The sequence below is a fragment of the Uranotaenia lowii genome, chromosome 1 (genome assembly GCF_029784155.1).
Source record: "Uranotaenia lowii strain MFRU-FL chromosome 1, ASM2978415v1, whole genome shotgun sequence".
Taxonomy (NCBI): Eukaryota; Metazoa; Arthropoda; class Insecta; order Diptera; family Culicidae; genus Uranotaenia; species Uranotaenia lowii.
In genome coordinates this window covers 19,440,371-19,467,804 of record NC_073691.1, presented here as the reverse complement: position 1 = coordinate 19,467,804, position 27,434 = coordinate 19,440,371, and the positions used below count along the sequence as shown (strand labels likewise).

The 27,434-nt window shown below is 35.1% G+C and overlaps 1 protein-coding gene across 8 annotated transcripts in view; it reads right to left on the bottom strand.

The window, feature by feature from the left end:
• LOC129738565 (nascent polypeptide-associated complex subunit alpha, muscle-specific form) overlaps positions 1–27,434 on the bottom strand; it is a 368,810-nt gene that overhangs the window by 11,376 nt on the left and 330,000 nt on the right. For all 8 annotated transcript variants that reach the window (XM_055729789.1, XM_055729794.1, XM_055729792.1 and 5 more), the window contains one exon: positions 11,164–11,529. In XM_055729789.1, coding sequence (XP_055585764.1) covers positions 11,164–11,529 — 366 coding nt within the window. The remainder of the gene's footprint in view (positions 1–11,163; positions 11,530–27,434) is intronic.

Below are 27,434 nucleotides of genomic sequence, written 5' to 3'. Positions count from 1 at the left end.
GATTCACATTAATCAGAATTCTATTTTCCCTGATGAACAATTTGGTTTTCGTCATGGACATTCTACTACACATCAACTCTTGAGTGTAACTAATATGATTAACGCTAGCAAATCTGAAGGTTATTCAACTGGTGTTGCTCTTCTAGATATTGAAAAAGCTTTTGACAGTGTTTGGCACAAAGGTTTAGTAGCTAAATTAGCTCGATTTGATTTTCCTGTATATCTCACCAAAATTATTCAAAATTATTTGACTAGCCGAACCTTACAAGTAAGCTATCAAAATTCATGCTCTGAAAGGACTCCCATTAGAGCTGGGGTCCCTCAGGGCAGTATACTTGGGCCAATCTTATACAATATTTTTACTTCTGATCTTCCTGATGTACCAGAAGGAAAAGGTAGAAGATTATTTGCTGATGATACTTTGCTTTCAGCCAAAGGTCGAAATTTACGGGTGGTACGCAGTAGATTGCAACAAAATTTAAATTCCTTTTTGAATTACTTGAAAATGTGGAAAATTTCTCCTAACGCTTCCAAAACTCAACTTATTTTATTTCCCCATAAGCCAAGAGCTCAATTTTTAAAACCTAATGAAAATCATTCCATAACTTTTAATGGGGTTTCATTAGAATGGTCTGATCACGTGAAGTACTTGGGACTCACACTTGATCGGAATCTTACTTTTAAAAATCACATTGAAGATATTCAATCTAAATGTAATAAATACACTAAATCTCTTTATTCTCTCATCAACAGGAAATCCCGACTGTGCCTGAAGAATAAGATGCTTATTTATAAGCAAGTCTTCCGACCAGCGATAATGTATGCAGTTCCGATTTGGTCTAGCTGCTGCGCGACGAGGAAGAAAGCCATCCAGAGGATTCAGAACAAGGTTCTGAAAATGATTTTGCGGCTTCCACCTTGGCACAGCACCGAAGATCTTCATCGGATTGCGGGCATTGAATCGATCGAAGAGATGGCCAACAAAATCATCTCCAACTTCAGAGGCAAATCGATGCAGTCTTCCATCGCAGAGATTCGTTCTCTCTATAATTAGTTTTAATTTAGGATAGTTTTAGTTTTTAGTAGTAAGTTTAAAATATTTTTTGACATTACAGGATGTTCTCCTACATAAAAATACTTGATTGCACTCAGCAAAATTAATTCAAATAAATAAATTATAGTGATTAATAAACTATAGGGCTCTGGACAGTTCATCATTGAACTGAACACCTAATTTAATGTAATAATGTAATATAAATGTAATGATGAATTGGTACAAATAAAGACATATTTAAAAAAAAAAAAAAAAAACTGTCCGTGGCCTAGCGGATAACGTTCAAGACTTCTACCTAGTGGTCGTAAGATCTAATCTCGACCACGGCTAACAATCTTGAAAATCTTTATAAACTTTATGTGGGCTGCTGGTTTTAGCATTTGATAGTTGTTAGCCATCATATCGTAGAAAGATGCACAACATCGCAGAGTCAAGTTAAAGAAATATGAAGTTTCACTGAGATCCTACATGTGTGTGTTCGTTTTGAGATTGTTAGAGGTTTTTCTCAATTTTATTGCTTTTTTCGATTTGTTTCCATCGATTTTCAATCACCCAGCGCCAAATGGTTTTGGCGAAAAAATTAAATGTAAAACATAAATTTCGTTTCCAATAGCTTATTTTTGCCTATAACTTCAAATCGATTTCACTGACACGGACATCTTTTTCAAGCGACCATTCAGAGGTAGAATTGAGGATATTTTGGCGAAAATTCCGAAGTTTCAACACGTTTTAACACTTCAAAACGAAAAACGACACAAATGAACCATCAAAAAATATCCGAATTTCATTAATTTTGTTTTCCTCTCCCGATCGGGATTCCATAAGAATCCGATAACGATAACTAATTTCTCTCAAATACGATTGATTGCACATAATCCGAACTAATCCTCTCTTGTGCTGCCGCTACTGCTCCTGATTTTGATTATTTTAGTGCTTTTCTGTTCCTTAAAATGCTAGATAATTAATTTTCGTATCAAATGCTGGTGCCAGGTAGCGAACTCCATTAGGCCGGAACAAATTTCAAATCCTTCTTTTGTCACTCGGAGTTGGAACATCGCGAGGGGGGGGGGACAATAAAAAATAATGCGAAAAACAAATAAACTGGAATAAATTGCACGGAAGCTTGTATGCAACCAAATTGCTTACTATATCGTTGCACAAAACTTATAAATCAAGTAATTTTTTATCGATTAATTCAATCAAATCAAGAAATCAAAAGGTGAACTAACTTCCATCTTCATAAAATTAGTTTTTTGGTCTTTTAATATTTCGGATATTGGAATTTTTAATTGAAATTTTCATAAATTACTTCAAACTTTATTTATTTCCCCCTTCGGGTTTTTGAAATTTCGAAGGGGGGGGTGACAAAAGAAGAAATTGATATTTGTTCCAGCCTTATTGGAAAAATACAATCGATTTTCAGTTAGTTAGAGAGAGCTTCGAGTAAATCTACCGGGTTTTTTAGAAGTGACGCCATCCACGTAATGCGAAATCGCTGTTAACTGTTCCGTACCTTTTGAAAATTCGGGGGCAATTTGGACCTGTGTGTGTGTCCGTCCAGGCAAGAGGAAATCAATGCAATTATGCAAATGTTTGTTTATTTGGGGGAGGAGGGCCACGGCCCCCAAAATTGAATTGTGTTGTCACGACGCGACGCGATGCGACAGAAGGGATTGTACTGGCAAACATACGTTCCACGACCTCGCACCGGAAAATCCTTTTTGAGAGAGAATCCAAACGATCGGTGGTGGGAAGGTGATTCCGGAATGAAAATGCAAATACCAGAATCGAACGTTTGCTAGCCGGGCGTGGACAATAATCCACAAAGCAGGAGACGCCGCCGGCCGGAAACAAAGCAACGGCTTTCGGCTCAATTCGATGGTTGTCGGAAGAGGAACGGTGGCTAATTGCCGTTATGATTATTTCATTAGACATGACCATTATCAAATTGTGCTTTCGTGGTTTTGCTCCAGCGCTGCTAGCTCGTATGAGAAAGGATTTTGTACCCGCATTGTGTGCAATAATGTAGACGAACGGGGTGGGAGGTTGTGGAATTTTCGAACGTCATGTCCGGTTGCAGCCGAGTTCCGGTTGCTGGAAACGGATTCACGATTGGAGATTTGTATCGTGTGGTTTGCGCGTCTGTTCATTGGTTTGATTAGCCCGATGATGACTATATTTCCGGTGAGTGTTGTTGTAGCAAGCATGTTGTATGCTTTGTCCAAATTTTGACAAGACAAATTTTCAATACATTCCTCTACTATGGCGACCGTTAGAAATGGGTTTAACACGTTTGAACTAACCCGAACGACACTGCGTTTTGTCCGTGAATTAGATGATCCGTGGTTTGCTATGAACAAGGTCCAGAACGTGACTCCTCCCAAATTCATCAAAGCTTCACCTGCCAAAAAGTCGCGGTAAACAGTGAGATGCAATTAAAAAGGCAAAAATCAATTTCATCGCTTTGACAGTTGAATAAAGCACCAGTTTTTTTTACGATTATCTGTTCAAAAACAATTTGTTGTTTTACGATTTCTACTTTAACGGAACCGTACTTTGACGGCCATCTGTTTATGTGTAGTTTGTTCCAAAGGTTCACAACTTCAGCGCTAACTAGATTTGTTATTTTTTGAAATTTTATCTATCCGTCACGGAAGGCCAATCTCCTAACTGAAAGACAAACAGACTGGGGGTGTATTTAATGACATTTAACGACTGACCGACAGTTAAAAACCGAAAAAATTAAACCTCCCATCGCCGCCGGTGGTTTTTAAGTTCATCTCAATTCTACTTGTGAAGTTTGTAGGAGCAAAAAAAAAAAGAAATTTCAATCGAGTCGACTTTTTATAGTCCCCAAAAGCCACAAAATTAAGTAGGTATCTACACTGTGTTTCTTTGAAAAGGAACGCCTTACTTTTTTTTAGGAAGACCCCTCCCTACTTAAGTGAGTTGATGTTGAATAAAGATACCTTCGTCGATTTTTAATTTTATTTTTGTTAACCCTCTAGTTATTTCCATTGATGAAATTCATTTTCCTCAACGGATTCATAGTCAAGATGCTGTAGAGGGTTAAACTGCAACTCGAAACCTTGATGGATGTATTCAGTGTAATTGAGCCATTAAAAGCTAATCATTTCTGAGAGTGGATAACAGATTTTTGGTGCCTACAATAACCGTTTTATGTTCGACTATTTCGAGTGGGTTAATTGAAAAGCGAAGCACCCCTCTTGGAGGTTTAATTTTTCTTTAATTTATTTGGAATTCATCAACCGTTATGCCTTGTTAATCCTGATTGTAATGACTAAGCTTTTAGTTTTATATCAGCTGAAAGCAGTTGGTCGAGTTGACCGTTGTTTAATTCTATGAATTTCAGATTGAAGTTTAAGGTTAGAATAAAGATTTTGATTCAATTTTTGATCTTGTCGGGTTTTAAATTTCGAGAAAAAATGACCCTACCCCAATGGATAAAATTCCTATAAAAAAGGAAAAAAAGGGGAATTTTAACTATTGTTTCGTTTTTTTTATCAATTTTTTTCTATTTTCTGAATTTATTGGGTTTTTATTTTTTATAATTTTTCTGATTTCAAAACTGGGTTCTAATGTTGAATTTTTTATTTGTTTTTTTAATGGAATAAAAATTTCCATTTATCTTATTCTTTATTTATTTTGTGCAAAAATTTTTTCGTCTTTTTTATTTATTTAATTTATTTGTTTCTAATTTTTTAAAGGTTTTTGGTTTTCAAGATGTTTGGTTTTAATATTCGTTTTTCTATTTCGAAGTTTTGACTACTTTGTAGCGTTATAATTAAATATGTGTAGCTATTTCGTCTTGAGTGTGTAGTCAATCTAAACCAATGCACAGCAAAAAATTTCTAAAAGTATACGGAATCTAAAACGCGAGTGATCTTTTTTTTTCAAAGATGTAATTTTCCACTCCTTTTGATGTAATTTTAAAAAAGTGGTGGGTTTTTTAATTAATAAACAAACGAATTATGTTATTGAAATTAATTATTTGTTTCTCGATTACAGCGACGGCAGATTTTAAAGTAGCAGGGATCTGGATGTTGATTGCCAGGAGAGGAATTTGCCGGAACAATCCGAGGCATTTGTGAGCAAAATCTATCCTGATCCGACAGTGACGTATGAATCAGGACCATGACAGTCCGGAACTGATTCCCCAGTGACGCTGACCGGTTAGAATATCAGCAGAATGCCTCAGCATGGCGGTATCTAAAATTTTAGATCGCTGTGTATTTTTACACGACAATAAGCTGTTCTCTTTCCGTGTATCGTTTTTGCTCTAAATTTACACGCCTCAATATAATGATGATGTAATTTTAGATTATAAACGATGTTCCGTTTTCGTGCATCGGGGCAGGGACATGCAGGGATGCCAGGTGTTAAGGATAAAAAATCTGGGCACTTGTTAAAAAAAGTCTGTATATGTCTGGACACAAGGAAAATCACAAATTTAGGTTTAATAATTTCAATTATGTGCGAGATGAGCGGGAGGGGTTGGGGTAAGATGTTTTAATGTGGTTTTTCGGATTATTTTCGAGTTGAGAACAGAACTACATATAACAAAGACTGTTTTCTATCACGTACCATGCCGATCTTATTGAAAAAATTAAGTTTTAATGCATGATTGATAATATCAAATGCCTTCAAGCAAGATTTCTTGAATTATCGGCACTTACAGATCATATCCAATACATGAATATTGATTTCATCACTCAATTTCAAAAATCTGTAAAATCTGGGCACTCTGAGCAAAAATCTCGGCAAAATCTGTGTCTGACCAATATCTGAACAAAGGGTCAAAAGTCTGTGTTTTACAGACAAATCTCGGCACCTGGCAACCCAGCACGCATGGAAAAACGTAAACAAGGATCAAGAATAGAGATGTACCGAATATTCGGTCGGCCGAATATTCGGCGCCGAATACCGCCAAAAAACCGTTAAGCCGAATATTCGGCTCATCGAATAGTTGAGCCAAGTATTCGGCCGAATAGGCCGAATACTTATTATTCAAATTTTATACACGAACAGACTTGTAAAATTTTTTGGGTGTATCCGTGTATATTTCACTGTCAGGGCTGGTAGCGGTTTGACCATGAAAAAGTAGTGACCAAATTGTGACTATGTAGAACGAAAAACGTAATCTGAAGTACAAAAAATGTGACCAAATCAGGCCCGAGCAAAGGATCCGTCTCCAGGGGGGGGGGGTTGGGTTTCGAAATTCAAATTTAGATAAAAATAATAACAATACCAAAAATAAAAAATTGAAAAGAAAAGGGTTTTCTTACACCGTTTGTCACTCATGTTCAACACACAAACTAAAAAAAATGAATGATAAACCAAATTTTGGAGACATATTACAATGAATGTTTCAAATTTTCGATAAGTCAAGAAAGTAAGAAATAAATAGCTTTCAAAAGAATTTCTTAGCAAATTTGAAATTTAAAAAATCTGAATTATAAAATAAATGTCCAATCTTGTACAAAACTTACCATGAATAGATGTTAGGAAAATGATAATAATTATTAATTTTTATTCATCTAAATTTGGAATTCTTTTCTTCATTTTCAACTGGAAGTTTAGTGAGAAATTCCGCTGTAATTTTTTAATTTGAACAAAAAATATTTAATCACGATTTAAAATGTGAATTACCGATTACTGAATAAAAAATGAATTTTGAACAAAATTTATTCAATGTTCGATGGTTTAATTTAATTTGATAAAAAGAAGAATATATTTATAATTATTTTAAAAGTGCCAGTTATATAAGCCAGACATAAAACCTTTAATAAAGTAAAATCCTCCAGTTATCAAAATTTCATTTTAGAAGCTTAAATAATAACTTCATGTTCAACAAAGAAATGTTAGAAAATGAGTAATTACGTGAATGATAAAAACTGATGAAAAATTGAAAATAATGAGTTCAAAACTTTTGTTATTAATATTGCAAGCACAAATCAAATACAAAATTAGTTAACACTGCGTATTAAAATTTATTTTGAAAGCTGCTATTTATAACAATTTTTCAAACTTTTTAGATTCATTTAAAAATCATGATCGATCCAAAAAACATGATTTCATATAAAACATATTAATAAAAAGTTTTTAAATTTTCAATCGCAGATTTTTAAGCTTTAAATTACAAGCTCTGAGTTTTTTGTCACTTTTGATTAAAATATTGGGTCTTAGAAAAAGAACAAAAGGTTGAAATTATGTTTTATTATTAAAAATTTGAAGTTAAAGGCTTATGGTTGAAGAACACGAAAATTTCGAATTTAAAAACAAGGAAACAATTTTAAAAAATATGTGTTAAAAATTAAAAAAATTCGGCAAGTTGATTAGAAAATTGAAAAAAAAACTGTACAATAAAATTAGGTAAATTTATTTGAAAATAAAAAAAAAATATGGAAACAAAAAAGATGAGTTTTTAAAAACATTTCAGGAAGAGTTATAACCATATTGGTGCTTTTTTTTTTTAAACTATTGATTTGGTAAATGGTGTCCTAAACTAGAAATTTTGTCAAATTTGGCTGAACACATTTAGTTTTGGTGTTAAAGAGTTTATTACTAGTAAAATCAAACATTGATAGATAACTGATTATGGAAAAATATCATTACAAGTATTTTTGACATCACAGGAGAAAGTTTAAAAAACTTGATTCTATTTAAAGCTCATCAATTCATATAAAACTTTTATTTTTAAATAATATGTTTTTGATTTGAGTTTTTGTAAAAAAAAGTGCAGAAACTTCTCTAAAGATTTTTACTTATTTTCAAAAGTCATTTCAATAACAAAAGCTGATAGAAATATTGCATACATATTTTGATTCGGTGAACCCAAATTAGTTGAAATTATCGTTTAAATTCATAGCACCTAAGAAAAATGTAAATTTTGTGGCCTTGTATAAATTTTTAAAACCCTTTTCTTAAGTATTTAGAAGAACAAAAAACACAAAATAAAAAGGAGTCTGAAATTGTTTTTTTTAAGAATATTTCATATCAACATAACATTTGTTATGACATAAAAGATTTTTTTAATAAAAAAAATGGTTCGTTTCAATCTCAATCTTAGTTACACTTCTTAATAAAAACCCATTCTAAAGACGAGATAGGGTTTTTGTATATCAGGTTTTGAGTTCCAATACAGTAGGTTGATTGAACTAAAAATTAAAATCTACAATCAAAGTTAGTTTCAATTCATGAACGTGAAATAATGTCGTAGATCGAAATGTCTCAAGCCAAGGGTGATTCATGCCGAAATTCCGCCGGAGGCGAAAAAAAATTCTAACTGACTGATCAAGTAATTTCCCTTTACTACCGTCAATATTAACACGCGCAATTCAAATTACTCTTTCATTAGTTTATTTTCGGTGAAAAAAGTGACTTTTGGTGATAAAAGTGACCATTTTTCGGAAAATAGTGACTTCAGTGATGAAAAAAGTGACTTTTTAGTGACTGACTCAAAAAAAGTGACCAAGTCACTAAAAAGTGACTCTCTACCAGCCCTGCACTGTAGATAGCTTTATACTTTGATAATCATTTATTCCAGATTTTTTTCATATATCCAGGCATATCAATAAATCCAGTAAAGAATTCGAGAAATGTCAAATCTGACCGGGATGGCCTGATATTATTTGAAATTTTCCGAATTTTACCCGGGTTTATTTGCTAAATCAAATAAATACCCAAATTTTTCTTTATTTTTTTTTAGATTTTGAGTTTAAAAACGATTTGTTAGCGTAAATTCAAATATGAACATTGATTTTTCTTTAGCCCTAAGGTACGATTTCAACACTACTGCTGTGAGTCGATGAAAACATTAAATTTTAAGTAATTTACTTTCTTTTTCCTCTTGTATGTTTGAGAATAATGCCTAGAATCTGTTGAGATATGCTCTTTTTTTACAAATATTTAAAAAACTAGTCCTGACCCGGCTGTGTGGATTCGTTTGGTAGAAAATATGGTAGCCTTAAAGTTAAGGATCATCGTTTTTTGACAACTATTTTTAAGACATCTAACTAAAATTCGAGATTCATCTTATTCAATATGAAATAAGTAATTTCAAATAGCTTGGCACCTGTTTTGAAAAGTTTTGTCCCAGATTTCACAAGAACCCGATCTCTTCGGAGATAAACGTCCTAGGAGAGACAATTCATCTTATGTCCATCTAACTATTGGTGACATTTTAAAAATCAAAGAGACCTAAACCTTAAGAAGATCTGATGTTTTATACATCTGGTTGAAAATAATCGATTCAAAAACATAAGGAGTATTAGGATGGAAGAAGTAGATGAAAAATGAAATTGTCGCTTTTTAATTTCGATTAAAAACTCAACAGAGTATTCGACCAATATTCGGTATTCGGCCGTTCACCGAATACCACTATTCGGTACATCTCTAATCAAGAAAAAAACAGCATCATACATCGATAAAATTCGCTGTTGCAGTTGATTTCGCACAATCTGTTACATTTTCATTTTTTTTTTATTTTGTCGTTATATGTAACGTTTATATTGAGTTTTCAATTAATTTTTAGATTTTTTCTAAACTAATTTTCATTTTGATTTTTTTTGTTTAAAAATTAATTTTTTTTAAATTTCTTTTTCTTTTTTTATGTTTTATATGTTCTTTAATTTTAAACTGTGTTCCATATTTTTTGTTTTTATTTTTATTTTTATTCTACAACATTTTAATTTGTCAAGCTGGTGTCGATTTTTAGTTTTTCAGTCTATTCTATTTACATATCTGAATTCTCCTTGATTTTTATTTAATTCTTTCGCGACTTTCCCCTTCTGACTTTCTACTTTTTATTTTCGACCACTTTCGATTTTGGACTTCCAACGTTCGACCTTGGGATTTTTCCTTTCGACTTTCCACTTTCCATTCCCGACTTATGACTTTCCTTCGACCTTCGACTTTCAACTTTAGACTTTCATCTTTCGATTTTTAACTGTCGACCTTCAATTTATGACTTTTGATTTTCTACTTTCAACTTTCAACATCCGGCTTTCTATTTTCGACATTTTGACTTCCAACTTTCGATATTATTGACTTTCAATTTTCGACTTCATACTCTCATTTTACTCGATTTTAGATTTGATATTAAAATTGAAAATATAAACCGTCCCACGTTTCGACCTTTCTTCTTGGCCTTTATCAGGGATGGAATGCGTCGTTTTGTGCATTTTTGAATTTCAAAAGAAGTTTAAAAAAAATTGGAGATATTTGATTTTAGACTTTTAATTTTAGATACATATTATACTTTTGACTCGCGATCTTGCATTTTTGGTCTTCATTGGGGATGGAATGCGTCGTTTTGTATTTTTTTCAAAAGAATTTTGAAAAAAAAAACCAGAGAGTCCAAACAGTTGTTGTTAAAACTATCATACAAAACCATATGACGAAATTAAGCAATTAACCTGTTGTAGGTATCGGAAAGATAAAAACTCTACCAAAAAGAGGGTGTTATTTAAAGTAATTGCTTTCATGTGCGCACAGCCTCCAATAATGATGATAGTGCTGGTGATGATGATCATGACCATCGCCATCGACTTGGCACACAAACGGATCCAGTTTAATGGCCGTCTTTCGTGCAACACAACAGTTGTGTGGAGATTTTGTGCGAAAGTGCGATCGTTAAGCGCGATCTCACAGAGATAAGATCGGATCTTGGCACCGACGTGACGTCGTTGTGTAGCGATCGACAGTCAGAGTCAGGTTTACAGAGAGACGCCTGTCGATAAACGTCGGATTAAATAATGATGATGACAGGATGCGAAAAGGGGTACCTCCTCTCATCTCGATGAAGGTTACGGTTGCCATTAAAAGTCCCCGATATAGCTTTTTAAAAGGTGATAGTTAAGTGGTTTATAGATGTATCTCGTTTTTATTTTTATTTTTTTTTTGGAAGAGTAAGATCGAGGGATCGCCATTGATCGTAAAGTTTATGGATGCGATGGCACAGTTTGGACAAACGGGGATATTTATCGCTTTTATTGACTGACTAATTGGTGGAGTTTTTTTTCTTGGGTAGTCTGTTGGTGGCCACCTGTTGGCGACTGGCAAAAGTAACTATGTATTCTGATACTGACCTGCATTGGTGTGGTGTAAGGCGGTGGCAGGCTCGGCGGCGGGAGTGCTGCCGGTGCTGGGGATGGGGCCGGAGGTGCTGGGCCGGCGCTGGCCCCTGGAGGCACCGGCACCGGACTCGCACTGCCGGCCAATCCGGCCAGTGGTCCATTGCTCAGCGGCAGCCCGGTCGGTGGGAAGTCCGACTTTCGGGGCGCCGCCGGACTCGGAACGGTCGTTCCGGGTACTGTCGTTGTGGCCGTCGTCGTTGAAGCTGCCGCCGCCGCCGCCGCCGCCGTTTGTCCGACAATGCCGGAGGCCGTTGCCGCTGCGCTCGGTTGCGATGATGCTGGTGTAGATGCGAACACCACTGACCCTCCATCAGAACCCTGTTAGAAAAGAAGAAAAAAAAAAGGGAAAGCAAATCAGACAATGTCGTTATCAATAATTGATTGAATATGAAAGCAATGCAAATTTACAAACGCTCGCTCGAGGAGCAATCACAACCCCAGCTCAATCTGCAACTGAATGAACGCTGAGTGGGACGGTCATAAATTATTGATTTAATCAATTTGCAAACAGATAGCAGCACTGTAAACACGCAAGCGGAGGCAAGTGAACACAAACGCGAAACGTGGGTGTGTAACAGGGTTGTTCCCATTCAGGGAAAGCTGGCAGCGAGCGAGCGCAGGCAACCATTTAATCCGATTGTTATTTGCCGTGTATATCGGCCCCGTATTGCTGGCTGGCTGAAATTCACGCTAGTAGCGTGTAGGTGGAGTGCAACGCGTTGGTGCCGCAGGATCAATATTTATTAATTTTGAATTAATTTACTCCGGCGGCGGCGGCTGGAACAGAAGCGGTTTCACAGCGGAGTGCCGCCGTAGTCGGGCAACAAGTTTGAGGGGATAATTCCAGTTTAAATTGTGACGAATTTTTGCAAAAAAATTAAAATAAGAAGGTGGATAGAAAAAGGAAAACCTATCAATCGGTAGATGAGTTAATCCATCTTCAAATTATTTCGTCTATCGGTGGATAGGTGTCACCCGAATGATAACAACCTTAAAAAGCGAAATTTGAAGTATCAGGTTTTTAAGTTTTTTAAATATTTATGAAATTTCTGATTTGTAAGGATCTGTGGTATTTTGAGACTTAAAGGGTTTTTCAGATTTTTTCTGTTCTAAAAAATCATACTCCAGATGTGCTCTGGATTCTTTCTTAAAGACCAAAATTCACCGAAACTTTAAATCAAAATTAATTTAATGGTGGTTAATTCTCTTAAAAAGTTAGGATAAATACTCCCAGCATTTAAAAACTTTATAAGTAAAATGCCTTAATACAACCATTTGTAAGATAATTCTCTTAAATACCCTAAAAATTTTAAAGATTTTTTAAGCTTTTGGGATTTTTTAAGGTTTCATTTGTTTTTAGACATTCGAGATTTGTTATAATAGTACGTTTGTGCTATTTTTGTGTGATTACACATATACGCAGTTTTCATTTGTTTTTATATTTTAGAAATTATCTGTATTGTTGAGATTATCTAAGAATTTTGAGATTAGTAATTACTTCATGGATTTAAGCAATTGTTATAATTTAAAAAAAATGTTTTAATTTTTTTGTTTTTCTTTTGTGATTAAGAAATTTTGAATATTTTGGAGACGTTACGGGATTTTTTAGTATAGAATTTAAGATAACAGCAATTCGAGGAATTTTAGAGATTTCAGAGATTAGATTTTAGAGATTTTAGAAAAATCAAAGATTTCGACGATTTTGAAATTTTAGAGATTTTAGATATTTAAGCGATTTGAGAGATATCAGAGATTACAGAGATTTTAGAGATTTTGCCGATTGTAGAGATTTAGAGATCTAAGAGATTTTAGAGACTTGCCAACTATTTTAGAGATTTAAACGATTTGAGAGATTTTAGAGATATCAGAGATTTTAGAGATATAAGAGATTTTAAAGATTTTGGCAATTTTGGAGATTTTAACGATTCTGCGATTTGAGAGATATCAGAGATTTCGGCGGTTTGAGAAATTTTAGAGATTTTAGATTAAAATTTCTAAAATCTTTGAAATTTCTCAAATCGCCGAAATCTCTGATATCTCTCAAATCGCTAAAACGTTAAAATCTCTAAAATCGCCAGAATCTTTAAATCTCTTAAATCTCTAAAATTTCTGATATCTCAAAAATCGGCGGTTTGAGAAATTTTAGAGATTTTAGATTAAAATCTCTAAAATCTCTAAAATTCGCTGAAATCTCCGATATCACTCAAATCGAGAGATTTTAGAGATTTCAGAGATTTTAGAGGTTTCAGCGATTTTAGAGATTTAAGAGATTTGAAAATTTTGGCGATTAGAGAGATTTTAGACATTTCCGTGATTTTAGAATTTTTAGGGTTTTTGGCGATTTGAGAAATTTTAGCGATTTGAGAGATTTTAGAGTTTTTTCGATTTTAGAGATTTTGGCGATTTAGCGATTTGAGAGATTTAAGAGATTTTGGCAATTAGAGAGATTTTAACGACTTTGGAGATTTTAGAGATTTTGGCGATTTGAGAGATTTTAGAGATTTCAGATGTTTTGTAGATTTCAGAGATTTAAGGGATTTCGGAGATTTAAGAGATTTGAGAGATTTAAGAGATTTGAGAGATTTTAGAGATTTTGGCGATTTGGGAAAATTTAGAGATTTTAGCGACTTTAGAGATTTTAGAGATTCTAGCGATTTTAGAGATTTCAGAGGTTCTAGAGATTTTAGAAATTAGAAATTCTGGCGATTTGAGATAATTAAGAGATTTAAGAGATTTTGGCAATTTGAGAGATTCTGACGATTTGAAAGATTTCAGAGATTTTAGAGATTTCAGAGATTGGAAAGATTTTAGAGATTTTGGCGATTTAGCGATTTGAGAGATTTAGAGATTTTGGCAGTTAGAGAAATTATAGCGATTTTGGAGATTTTGGTGATTTTAGAGATTTCAGAGATTTGAGAGATTTCGGAGATTTTAGATTTGAGAGATTTTTGAGATTTTGGCGATTTGGAAAGTTTTAGATAATTAAGAGATTTTAGCGACTTTAGAGATTTTAGAGATTCTAGCGATTTAAGAGTTTTCAGAGATTTTAGAAATATTGTCGTTTTGAGAAAATTAAGAGAATTAAGAGATTTTGGCAATTTGAGAGATTCTGAGGATTTGAGAGATTTGGAAGATTTTGGCGATTTGAGAGATTTTAGACATTTAAGATATTAAAGAGATTTCAAAGATTTCAGAGTTTTTGACGATTTCAGAGATTTTAGAGATTTTAGAGATTTTAGAGATTTTAGAGATCTAAGAGATTTCAAAGATTTTAGAGATTTTGGTGATTTGAGAGATTTTACAGAATTAAGAGATTTTGGCAATTTGAGAGATTTTAGCGATTTTAGAGATTACGAAGATTTAGGAGACTTTGGAGATTTTACAAGTTTTGACGATTTGGAAAATTTTGGAGATTTTGGAGATTTTAGCTACTTTAGAGATTTTAGCGACTTTAGAGATTTTAGAGATTCTAGAAAGTTTGGCGATTTGAAAGAATTAAGAGATTTTAGAGATTTAAGAGATTTTAGAGATTTTGCGATTTCGGAAATTTTAGAGATTTTAGCGACTTCAGAGATTTTAGAGATTTTAGCTGTTTTGAATCTTTTAGAGGTTTTAGAAATTTTGGCGATTTGAGAGAATTAAGAGATTTTTGAGATTTTGACGATTTGAGAGATTTGAGAGATTTAAAAGAAAGATTTCAGAGATTTAGAGATTCTGGCGATTTGACAGATTTTAGAGATTTGAGAGATTTTAGATATTTGAGAGATATTAGAGATTTTGGCGATTTGAGAGATTTTGGCAATTTGGGAGAATTGAGAGATTTTAAAGATTTTAAAGGTTTTGAAGATTTCAGAGTATTCAGAGATTTGGAGATGCTAGAGATATTCGAGACTAGAGATTTTAGATTTCAAATTTTAGATTTTAGAGGATTTTATTTTTTGGATCTTGAATTCAATATTTTAGATTAAGATTTGAAAAAAAAAAATCATAAGAATACGGAGAAAAAAATATCGCAAATGTGCGTAGATAAGCCGCGTTGAAATTACGACATTTTTTTTAAAAAAAGCTTTCATTTAACGTTGAAAGAAAAAGCGACATCTATCAAACAATAGAGAGATAGGGCTTCTATCAACTAATAGATGTCTCCAGAGTTCAGAGTATTAAAAACACTGAAAAAAAGAAAAAGTGTAAAAACGCTTTATTCGCTGGGGAAAACACATAAATTCACGCAATCGAACAGGGTCGTGCGCAAATCGTCTTCCAAAACACTCTGAATCGACTCAGGAGTGCGAAATAATCCATTCATTATAATAATTACAAGGTAAATGAGTAATATACTAATGCTCGTGTTTGTCGTCCCCTTCCCCTTTTTTACCTCCGTCTTCCTCCAACAAGTTTCACGAATAAATCTGCATAGTTGATTAATTGTCCGATTAATTTTCACATAAATGGCAATCGTGTAGGGTGGCAGGGAAATAATAACTGGCGACACACAAAAAGTGAGAGACTCCGTTCGCCAATTTCTAGTTATACAACCTCTATTCCTACGGAGGAAAAAAAAACACGCTACAGCGATGAAATCTAACCGGTCATTGGAATTGTGTCGTGCTGTGTGCGACAGGTTATAATTAAGTTTGCGTATTATAGCTCAAACAACTGCTACTCTACCCAACTACCAGACTGTAGGAAAGGAAAAGGGGAAAAGAGTGTGTTGGTCATCGTTTTTCATTTTACGCCTCGCGGACAACAAATTAGTTGACACCTTTTGTAATCCAATCACGCGAGACTGCGGAAGGTGGACGACGCGACGGAAGCAGAAGGTTCTCACTCAATTCAATCGAACAAACGGTAAAATATGTGCATAAATAATTCCTGCCCCCTTCCCTCGACAAATGAGGACTAGGATTTATTATTCGAATCGGATATGTGGGCAGACAGACATCCGGATTATCGGCTCCGCGAAGTAGTCATCAAAAACGTTCCTCGCCCGGTACCCTTTGAAGTGTAATCGGATAATGTGCAGGCACATCCAGTCATTTTGAATATTAACTGTTTATTCGATTATAATCGATTCTTGTTATAAGCCCCTGCTTAAATCTAAATTGCTCGGTGGATTTTTAACCTGCTTCCGAAACAGCGAACGAATCGAAAAGAAAACCTATAACTGATTGCTCAGAAAACTGTTCATAAAAGGAATGAACACTAAGGGAGCCAGATAACTTCCATGGGGAACCAAATAAAATCGACAAAACCTTAAATTTTTTTAAAAATTACAAAATTGAAAAAAGTGGCAATGTTGATCTATTCTATTGACATTTTTTTTCTGTTTTGATCGCAGAGTAATCGGTTATTTACGCCCTTGAATTCGTAAAATTTCGATTTTTTTTCTACCAAACCACCTTTTTTCCAACCAGAACCAAATTATCGGAAATTTTAATCAGACAAATTGTAATTTTTATCAAATAACTGGTAAATTATTTTTAAAAAAAATTATGAAACCAGGTAGTTTTCACCAAATTAAGCGGAAATTTTTACCAAAAAAATGGTTAGGTTCCGGTCGTTGGATGAGTTTCATCAAATATTCGTTAATTTATCCCGAGCTTAACGTAATTTTACCGGAAACCCGGTAAATTCCATCGTCATACGTGTAATTTTACCAACTCCTGGTATTTTTTCGTGCGAAAACGAAACTTTGTCTTAACCAAACCCTCGAAAATTCGTACAATTAACCTGTAATTTTACTGGATCGTCGGAAATTTTCATTTAAGTACCTGCGATTTTCAAATATACGCTATAAAAATGTCTGGAAAATAAATCAAGTTACGGTGGATTTTTAACCCGCTTCCGAAACAGCGAACGAATCGAAAAGAAAACCTATAGCTGATTGTTCAGAAAACTGTTCATATAAGGAATGAACACTAAAGGAGCCAGATAACTTCCATAGTCAGCCGGAGAAAATGGACAAAACTTTCAAGCTTTTCAAAAATTACAAAATTGAAAAAAGTGGCTAAACTGATCTATTTGAAATTTTTGTTCGGTTTTCATCTCAAAGTAACCGGTTTTTTACGCCCTTGAGTTCGTAAAATTTCGATTTTGGCTACCAAACCAGCTTTTTTTTAACCAGAACCAGATTATCGGAAGTTTTAATCAGGCTAATTGTAATTTTTATTGAATAACTGGTAAATTATTTTTATAAAAATTATGAAGCCAGGTAGTTTTTACCCAATTAACCTGTAATTTTTACCAAAAAAATGGTTAGGTTCCCGTTGTTGGACGAATTTCATCAAATCTCCGTTAATTTCTTCCGAGCTTAACGTAATTTTACCGGAAACCTGGTAAATACGTGTAATTTTACCAACTACTTGTATTTCTCCGTGCGAATTGTCATAGTTTGGTTATTAACAAAACTTATTTTAACTAAACCTTCGAAAATTTGTACAATCAATCTGTAATTTTACTGAGTTTTCGGTAATTTTCATTGCATTAACTGCGATTTTCAAATATACGCTATGAAAACGTCTCGAAAATAAATGAAGTTACTACCTGGTTAACCGGTTCAAAAAATATTAATCACATCAAATTCCAGTGGCGAGCGTGGCATCCCATTTATCCAGCGTTGCTCCGGGGAACGCGCCCATTTGTTAGCTAGACACAGTAGCCCAAGACCAATCCATCTTAGTACAGTACAGGTCGGGGGTGCAGTTGCTAACTAGATCATGTTATTCGATTTACTCCCATCTAAGTGAGTAGGTAAGTGATCGGTTCTCGTTTGTAGCGGGCACGATTAAGCAGCAGCCCACTACGGCGACGAGTAAATTAACTTGGACACATTTTTTTTTGTGTGTGCCAACTTCTAATACCTGTCAAGCGCCAACCATTACAGTAAATGGTGAGGGTGACGCCGCCGCGCTAAGCCTACTTAATCTCTTCTAACGTACAACGCTGGTACGGCCGAACGGTTGAAAATCAATGGTTGCTTCGATGGTTGGCTGAGATTGTAAATCCGCATCGAAGTGGACGGCAAATCAGCATTTAATGTGATTAACTTGGCTGCTAGCTAGCGTGGGGTGTCGTTTGACAGCTCGGGTTGATCGAGGGGCTATCCAACTGTAAGCAGCAGAGTACAATTTATGCGGCAATTAATTATTTTCTGTTGGTCGTTCCCTCGAGTAGGATTGAGGCGAACCAACCAAACGAAACTGAACGAGCAAAGAATGTATAGATTTGCGCGATCGATTGATCGCGAATGACCCTCGGTTCCAACATGGACGACGACGGGGGGTCCACCACGCTTTGACAGCTGCACAATTTATTATGCATTCACGCGATTACTTTCGGAATTCACGTCGTCGATGCATGCGCAGCAAAAAAACATAGGTTGTTGTATCGTTTCGACCCGCGCTTCGGATCTCCGACAATCGATCAGGAGGTCGTTCGGCCGTGTACATTTTCGGCTTGGCTTTGCGTTTGAATGCACCCAAGCCCTCGGTTGTTTATACGTTACGGGTGCCATGTAGACGACTGCGTCGCATCGTCGTTGTTGTGTGCAGGTTGAATATATTATGTCCAATCTGGCCTCGAGTGCCGATAAACGGTTCGGCATTTGCAACGTTTTGAGCAAAACGCGAACAAAGTGGGCGGTGCGGTTACCCGGGTAATCAACAAGATCGTTGTCAAACCACTCGCGTGACCAGCAAACAAACTAGTTGTTGCACGCCCCTCTTTGCGCTAGTCTCGCCCCCTCTGGTGTCTTCTAGCGGTGGCAACGAGGGGTAGGTGCATGCATAAATTTATGGCGTTAAGGTTGTCGTTTTGTGTACATTTGTGAAGTCAACCGTAAGGGGTCCTGTACCAATGCGTTGCTGCGTTGTTGTGCTAAATCCAGTCAGTTCGCCACGACAGCGCCCGGATTTGTTATAAACCAATCTGATTTTATGTATATATTTAATACACTATTATGCGCTCATGAACATCGCAGGACGGAAAAGACCCCCTGTAGCCATTTACGGACTCTCGAACCAAGCGGGAAATATAGTTTTCTTGCTCCACTGGATATCGAATGCAAATCAAATCGAGTGTGCCCTCTGTGTGTGCCAATAGACGAGAGTGAGGTCTCCTCGGTAGGTATGTAAATGCATACACAATGAGACGTTTCGGTTGCATGCTGTGTCCGGCCACCGACCGTCACGTCCTCGTCAAAGAGAGCGAGATGCCATGCTCCGGCATACCGGAATAGTGGATGGCGGTTCCTCGGGACGACTTCACATCTCCCTCTGCTGTTGTCTAGCAGAAGCGACAGCAGCAACATCAGGATCAAAACCGCACAACCAACAACCAACCACGGCTATTATTATTTGTAAATTGGTTTCGTTCAATCCATAAATATTAATTTCATTGAATAATAATGGCTTTGGTTATTCGATTTATGCGCGAGTACTCGCGGCAGCCAACCGGAATGCACCCTCCGGGAAGAAGCATTTGTGCAGCGCTCGATTCCGGATCACTTGCAGCAGTCGATTGCACCTACTACCCAAAAACAGCAGCAGTGGCTGGGAAAGGGGGGTTGGTTTATCGAAATCTCTGCTACCTATTCGGAAGGGCAGCAAAAAACCACTGAAACAATGATACTGGGTTAGTTTTCATCAAAAACTCTAAAAAAAATTAGGAAACCTTGAAAAAGCTTCGTTTTTGCTTTCGAAACGTTGCCCAGTGGTTGAATAGTAAAAATTACAAGTTCTACTCAAATAACATAGAAGTTCCGAATCGGTTCTCAATGGAACTAACGGGTTCGTTCATTGGAAAGCCCCGCTCGATAAATCAATAGGTGTAGTTGTTCACCTTGGGTGCGCGGTTTCGCCTCAATTTTGCAATCAGACATGAAAAAAAAAATTTTAGACAAATTTGTTAATTATTGAGTGTGATTTTTAAATATGGGTGCCCGGTTTCACATCAATTTCATCGCAGTAGGCGGTTTTCTAGTATACTTGAGATTTAAAAATTTCCACATATGCCTGACGAATTTAGTAGTTTTGGAAATTTTAGTGGCATTTTTTGTTATTTTTACAAAGCCATGTAATTTTTTGATTATTTCAAAAAAAAAGAAAGAATAGGAGTTATGTTTTAAGAGTAACTGGTGAACAAAATTTGGTCCACACGGGAAACCATCCCGGCCCAGTGTTTGGCCGTTTGCTGCACAGATTCCGAATCGCCGATTGAACCGGGAAATCCATTCATTAGCCCCTCGTTTGTTTTGAGCGGGGATGGAGTTTTATTTGCTACCGTGGCCGTGGCGGCGAGTCGTGAGTCGTGCACGAGTTTTGTTCGCCAACAACCAAATGTGTTTGTTGAACCATTTTCCAAACATTTTATGGTGGTTTGTAAATTTAATTTTCATACCAACTCTCGACCCCCTCTTCTTGATCCCGAGGACAAAACGAAACGGGGAGGTTCGGGCAGTTACTGCACATTTGCATTGCAGTGAAAGCACTACCTAAATATGCATGCATATATTGAAACCGAAACCGGGAACGACGACGAGCGTAACTTTTGCTCCCTGCTAACAACATATTTGTGCTCCGGTTATTTTGTTGGAAAAGCGTGCTGCACTTAGCGTCCGTTTGCATTATTTGTTTGCATTTGCGGACTACTGGTCTGGAGTCCCGAGTTTATTGACTTGGTCTTGGTGGTTGCCTTTTCTCGCGATTCACATAACTATTGTAAAAGCGCGAGCGCACGCAAAAGCCACCGAATCGAGAAGCGACACAGCGAGACCTTTCCCATATTGGGAAAACGATTACATATTATTTTGAGAAGAGGAGTGGCCTGCCTCTGCCTCTGCCAGGCTTTATTCCCGGGCCCTTTCTCCGAGGCAAAACTGATGAAATATGTTCGCTCGTGTGGCCACCAATGTCTGAATTCGGTCTGATATTCAAATTAGCATTGTACTCCCGGGCTACCGTGAATGTATAATGCATATTTGCACTGGAAAATCTAGCATATGCCGTTCCGTTTTCAACTGAACATATTTGTATCGTACCACGTAACAGATCGACATCGTGGCCAAAAGCAAGTGTCAAACTCTGGAGAAGGCTTACAACTTACTTGGGCTTCACCAAGTATTGCATTGGATCTTTTATGCCTTTTATGGAAATTTTATGCCAAAAATCACATCCTGGCTACTGCCAATTTTGGCACAAAAAAATGCAAGTATATGTCATATGCAGCGAAGACATCTTTTTATATTTTTCTAAGTATCATAAACATTTCTGTAGACGTTAAATTTCATGCCAAAAATAACATACCAGAATGTTAAAGTTTTGGCATTTTAAATTTGATTTTAAATCATGGTTTCTCCTGCCAATGCTTTTGTCTTAATAATCATGCCAAAAGTGACATCGTTTAATATTGATATTTATGTTTTACCAAGACACTCTAAAATTTATCGGAATCTCGTTTTGCAGATGTGGCTGTTCATTATCATTGATAATCAAGTTCGACCCTTCTGGTGGAGTTCTAAGAAGGCAAAATCATGGTTCAATTTTGTGATTGTACAACTCAAATCTCCATATCGGTCTTTGTAAGTGAGTCCTCTCTCAATTCCATCCCAGTGAAAGATAACTAACTGATCTTCATCGACCAAATCAAGTGCACCGAGAACGAGAAGATAAATCCATTACACTATCATTAGCCACACACCGGCAAGGCAAACAAGATCTAAAGAACACACAAACAGAAGCAGCACTGTAAAATTACCAGCTCGATCCAGCCGCCCATTTCGAGAGAATAATCATTGCTATTACTACAACCCATTACCTGTCTGTCGTCGTCGTCTGGCAGTCACTCTTATCCTATTCCATAGTCGTTGTCGTCTTCTAGTGATTCCTACACTAAGTAAAGAAAGCTAGATAGGAAAACATCTCATGGGGTTTGAACCCCCTTTATTCTTAGCAGCGAAGCATGTCTATGCACTTGTCATCGTTGCCGGTGTCGTCTTTATCATCTCCAAATCTCGTCCCTTCCACGTTTTACGATGGCGATAGCGATGCGACTTGAAGAAGCTTAACCCCGTCTCTCGATGTGTTTGAATATATGTACATATGTGGATTCGACATCTCGACTGAAGATGTAGGTAAGTTGTAGAAAAGGAGGGTCGTAAGTAGTTGCAACATCATCATTATTAGCTTACTTCGACAGGGCGAACCTTCGGCGAAACAACAAACATGTTCCCACATTTTACTATGATCCGGTACCTTCAACTAGAAACTACAACGGCTCATACAACGGAACAACAAGAAGGTATCATTTCTAACCGTATTGAGCTTCCATTGCAGCACTGCCATCGGCTTAAGTAAAGAATGAGAAGGAGACGTCTCCTAAGGAGATTACTATTATTATCATATTGTAGCAATTGATTTGAATTTTGCTGCCACACCGCCGTTACAACTTACGAATGATGGTAACGGGTGTAGAAAAGGACGCATCTAATCCCACACGGAAAATAATGAAAAGGAAAAATTTACTGAAATAAAAAGATGAATGCATGTGAAATCCAAAAAAAAAAAAGGTGAAACTCACCTCGAGATGAGGTAAAGTTTACCTGAATCGAGCAGACAAAAAAGGTAGAATTCACCTAGAAAAAAGTAAATCCAAAAAAAGGTAAATATTACCTCATATCAAGGTGAAATTTACCTAAATTTAGCCGAACAAAAAGGTACAATTCACATAGGAAAAAGGTAAATCCAAAGAGAGAATGCAAATGCGTATTCATCCGAGAAAATAGAACACTCAAGAAAAAAATGTAGTTCACCGAGCCGGATCGTCGAAAAGAAGAACTTTATTGGAACATAGATTCCCAAAACTTAAATCACAAAGGTAATTAAACCGTCCTTTTTGAATAAAAATCAAATCTTGAATGAATTTTTGCCTTTGTTTCATTCAATTTGGTGACTAACCAGAACAGATTTTAAGAGGTGAGTAGAAAAAAAACTTTTTCGGACAGTGAATTAGAAACCGGTAAAATGTAACTTTTTGCTGAGTGAATCTCAAAAAGGTAAAATTTACCTTTTTTCTAGGGGAAAAAAAGGTACAATTCACCTTTTAGCTAGGTGAATGAAAAAAAGGTAAAAGTTAACTCGAAAAGGGAGTGGAAAAACACTACCCCAGCTAATCGGTAAATATAGGTACTTTCTTATTATTTTCGGTGCATCTTTGGTAGAAATCCGGACGTCTCATCTTCATATTTTCCTGTGATAAGGTCAATCGCATCACCAGAAAGAACTTTTCTCTAAATCAAAATTAACTTCTGAATTAAAAAATAAAACTTTTTTGAAACATATATAAAAATGGGATGATTTTCGTTGTCTGCAAAATTGGTGGTCCAATTGACGTGATATTGAGAACCTGAAAGTTCGAAAGACAAAGGATGTTTTATGTAATAGTTACATGAAGTTTGAAATTATAATTTTGCTAACAATAAGAACAATACCAAAAATGCACATTATCACACTAAATCCAAAAAAAATTACTGATAAAATAAATCAAAAACTCCGAAACAAATCACAATGAAAGTTTCAAATCAATGATATTTGCGGTAAATCATTGATATTTTTTTCAAAATGTTGTTTCTCATTCCGGACTAGAAATTTGCCTCAAAATAATTTCTAAGCAGTCTAGTTTTCAAATTTTAAATAAAAATTCCCAAACACACAGATTTAGAAAGAAAAAATGTATTTTTAAATAAATGTCAGATAAGGTAAAAAAAATAACCATGATTAATTGTTAGGGAAATAATAATAATTTTTATTTGTTATTCGTCTAACGCTAACCTTACGTTTCTTTTCTTCATATTCAACTGAAGGGTTGATTAATAAAAATCTGCTGTAGTGTTTTGAATTAAAAAAATAATAATTATGAATTGAAATGTGATTTTTTATTTGCATTAAAATTAAAGATCTATGTTTTTAGAACACCAAATATTCAGAATTGAAGAACATAGAAAAACTTATCAAAATTATTATTAGAAATTTAAATAGTTTGACTCTAAAATTCGATTTTTTTTTTAAATTGAAAAAAAACTGTACTTCAACATTCGGTAAATGCATTAAAGTAAAAAATTAAAATTAAAAAACAAGTTTATTACCATTTAAGAAGAACTTTTTTTCAATAAATACGTCTTACTATTTAAATAATTTATTTACATAATTTAATTGATAATTTGAGGGAGAAGCATTTTGGTTCTTATGTTTTAATGGTAGATTTTACCGTCCTGAACAAACTGGTCAAATTTGAACTAAACATCACATTTCGTTTCGGTGTCAGTTTTCTGTGAAATCAATTTTTGATAACTGATAACTGACTATCAAACATGAATTTAAGAAAAAAAAAAATCTGATTCTGATTTTGTTTGTTATACTTCATTCAATTAAGGAATAATATTTTGATGAGGATGATGCATGATCTAAAAAAGTAAAATTCAACAGTTTTTAAAAATTTGAAAAAATATGATTAGGTACAAGTATTTTTTCCTTTATTGCAGAAAGTTAAAAAAAACTTGGGGAGTCGCTCGAATGGAATCCAGAACAACATCGAAGGAGAGGCAGACCTAGAAGATCGTGGCGGTGAAGACTAGCCACCGAAATCCGAACTGTCGACGAGAACCTTGACTGGGACCAAGTGAAGACGGTGGCTCCGGATCGTCAAAAGTAGATGGAGGTCTTTTACCACGGCCCTATGCGCCGGAGAACCGACGTGGAATCATTTAGTAAGTAATTTAAGTAAGTAGAGTGGACGAACAAAAGAGATTGGGCAGGATTGGCAACTCTGCTATAGTGAAATATGCTTCTTGATCTGAGCTGAGTGATAATTGTGATTTTGATCTGTTTTAATATATAATTCAGTTGTGTGATGGTTTCTAGATGCAGTTTAAATGGCCTGGAAGTGAAAATGATAGAAGTTTCTGTGTTTTAATGCGTCCAATTGATGAAAAATAGTGATAATTGCGGCTGGAGGAAAATTCTTCGTGTTTCATTTTCAATTTTGTTCCTTGCTCTTCAACGGATCGGGCTGCCAAGTTAATATTTTTCCAGATAAAAAGTGAGAAATCGAATTATTGTGATCACCCCTCGACAAGACGTTACGAAATTGTGGAAAGTGAAACGTAACGCTCTGAATGGATAAATGTCAAATTCGCGGCACATTTGGGAAACAAAATTAGAAGAAAATTGATTGCTTTTTTTAGATGTATCCAAAAGAATGCTGAAAATCTGAGCTAAGTATATTTCCCTATAAACAAGCCTAAAGTAAACGTAATTTTCGTTAGCTATTACGAGATTTGTATTGATTGTTTTGTTGTTGGAGTGGTGTAGTTTCTTTATATTTCAAGTAGAAACCGAATATCCGTGACATGATAGGCATATTAAATTCAATAGCCGTATAGAGTTTGGAACACATTTTGCTGTTAACATTGGTAGGCATTGGTGCGGAACAAGATCTTAAATAGGTATTTAATACAAAATGCTAGCTATGTTAAGGTATTAGATTTAAGCTGATTTGGAGGGGAATCAGAGGCGATAGGGAATGGCCGCAAATTTGTAAGAAAGTGATTATCTGTGATAAAAGCCCCGAACTTTGGTATCGATTTGCGCAATTCGTTTATGTGTATGTGTATTATGTGTACCTCTTTTTTCTCGTATTTCTTCTCATTATAAATTTCTTATGGGCGGTGGTTTCGGTGGTTCTTAATGTTCAAATAATAGCGTTTTTTGCTAACTCTATACAGACTCTTGGCTTGCGTTATTTATATTGCTTTTAGTATCCCTCAGAACATGAAAATCTGTTTCAAAAAAGTGTTAATCATCTGCAGATTGATATTATTTCTCTCTAACTGGATTACAGTTCCTGTTATTAGTTATTGTTAGTGATTGATTTTCCATTTTTCCGTTACTTGTTTGTTACTATTTTTGGTATGGTTTTTCCCTGCATAATGTCATGAGATAACTTCAAAATAATTTAAAACAATTACTTCAAAATTCATTTTAGAAATAGAATATACGTTGAACAAAAATAGACAACTTTATAAAGACTTTTATCCAATTTGATAATGATTTCAAAGTTTGGGAATTGAAAACATGTCATGTAATCTTTTTTTTTATGTGGAAGTTTTATTTCATTTAACCGGTTCATTTTGAAATAATTTGTTTGATATTACTTTATTCGAATATAATTTAAAAAGGAGTGAAGTTGAATAGTATAGGTTTAAAATATATGCACTACTGTTCCGAGCAGGATTGTCCCATGCGAAAAAACGGGCAATCAAGAAAAACGCGTTTTAAATTTGAAAAATATTTTCTGTTTAAGCTTAAATTCAGATCCCACCAACTTATCAATCATAGTTAAAAGCTCAAGTTGATGAATTTACAACGTAATCTGCCAAAAAAGTCATATTTCTTACAACGACCTGGAGGTTGTAGGCGAAAAATGCTTCGTGTGACATGGAGTATTCTAACTTTCTTCTTGAGATAATGTACAAATCAAAGCCTCTTCATTTCTTTTATAGTATAGTTTATTCATAACAAATACATACAATTCAGTTAAAAAAACGCACAAATGGCTCCTCTCTTCTTTTTCACACACTTTTCCCGTGGCATCAACATTCGATAACATAAGATTAAACAGTTTAAATCAAAATTAATCTATCCCGAAAGCGTTATTTTTTAAATTAAGCATTTTAATAGAATTCTGTCGGATGTGACATTTTTGCGTAGAAAAATGAACAAAAAGACAACCACATTGACCAAAATTTTGTATAAGTTCATAGTAAAGTACATATACTTGTTGTAGTTATTATTCGAAAGTCTACACTAAATTAACAGTTTCCAGCAAAAAAGGAAAAATGATCAAAAAATCACATGGGACATTTTTACGTGGAGCGGCAGTGTATGTACTGTATGTATATATGTACAAACAATGCCACCAACAAAAAGACAAAAACTACCGGTTACAATATTGCTCTTTTAGATCGAATTGTAGGAAATAAAATAAACCAACTACTTGTGAAAGCTTCTGTTATTTGTTATAATATGTTAAACAAGCATTTTACGTTAGCTGTGAATTAAGAAGATTAAACAGGAAAAACAGGATCGTAGGATAATACAGAGTTTATAACCAAGGTCGTTGCACTAGTCAAAAGTGTTTCCTGAACATTTCTTTTTACTTTTTAGTGATAA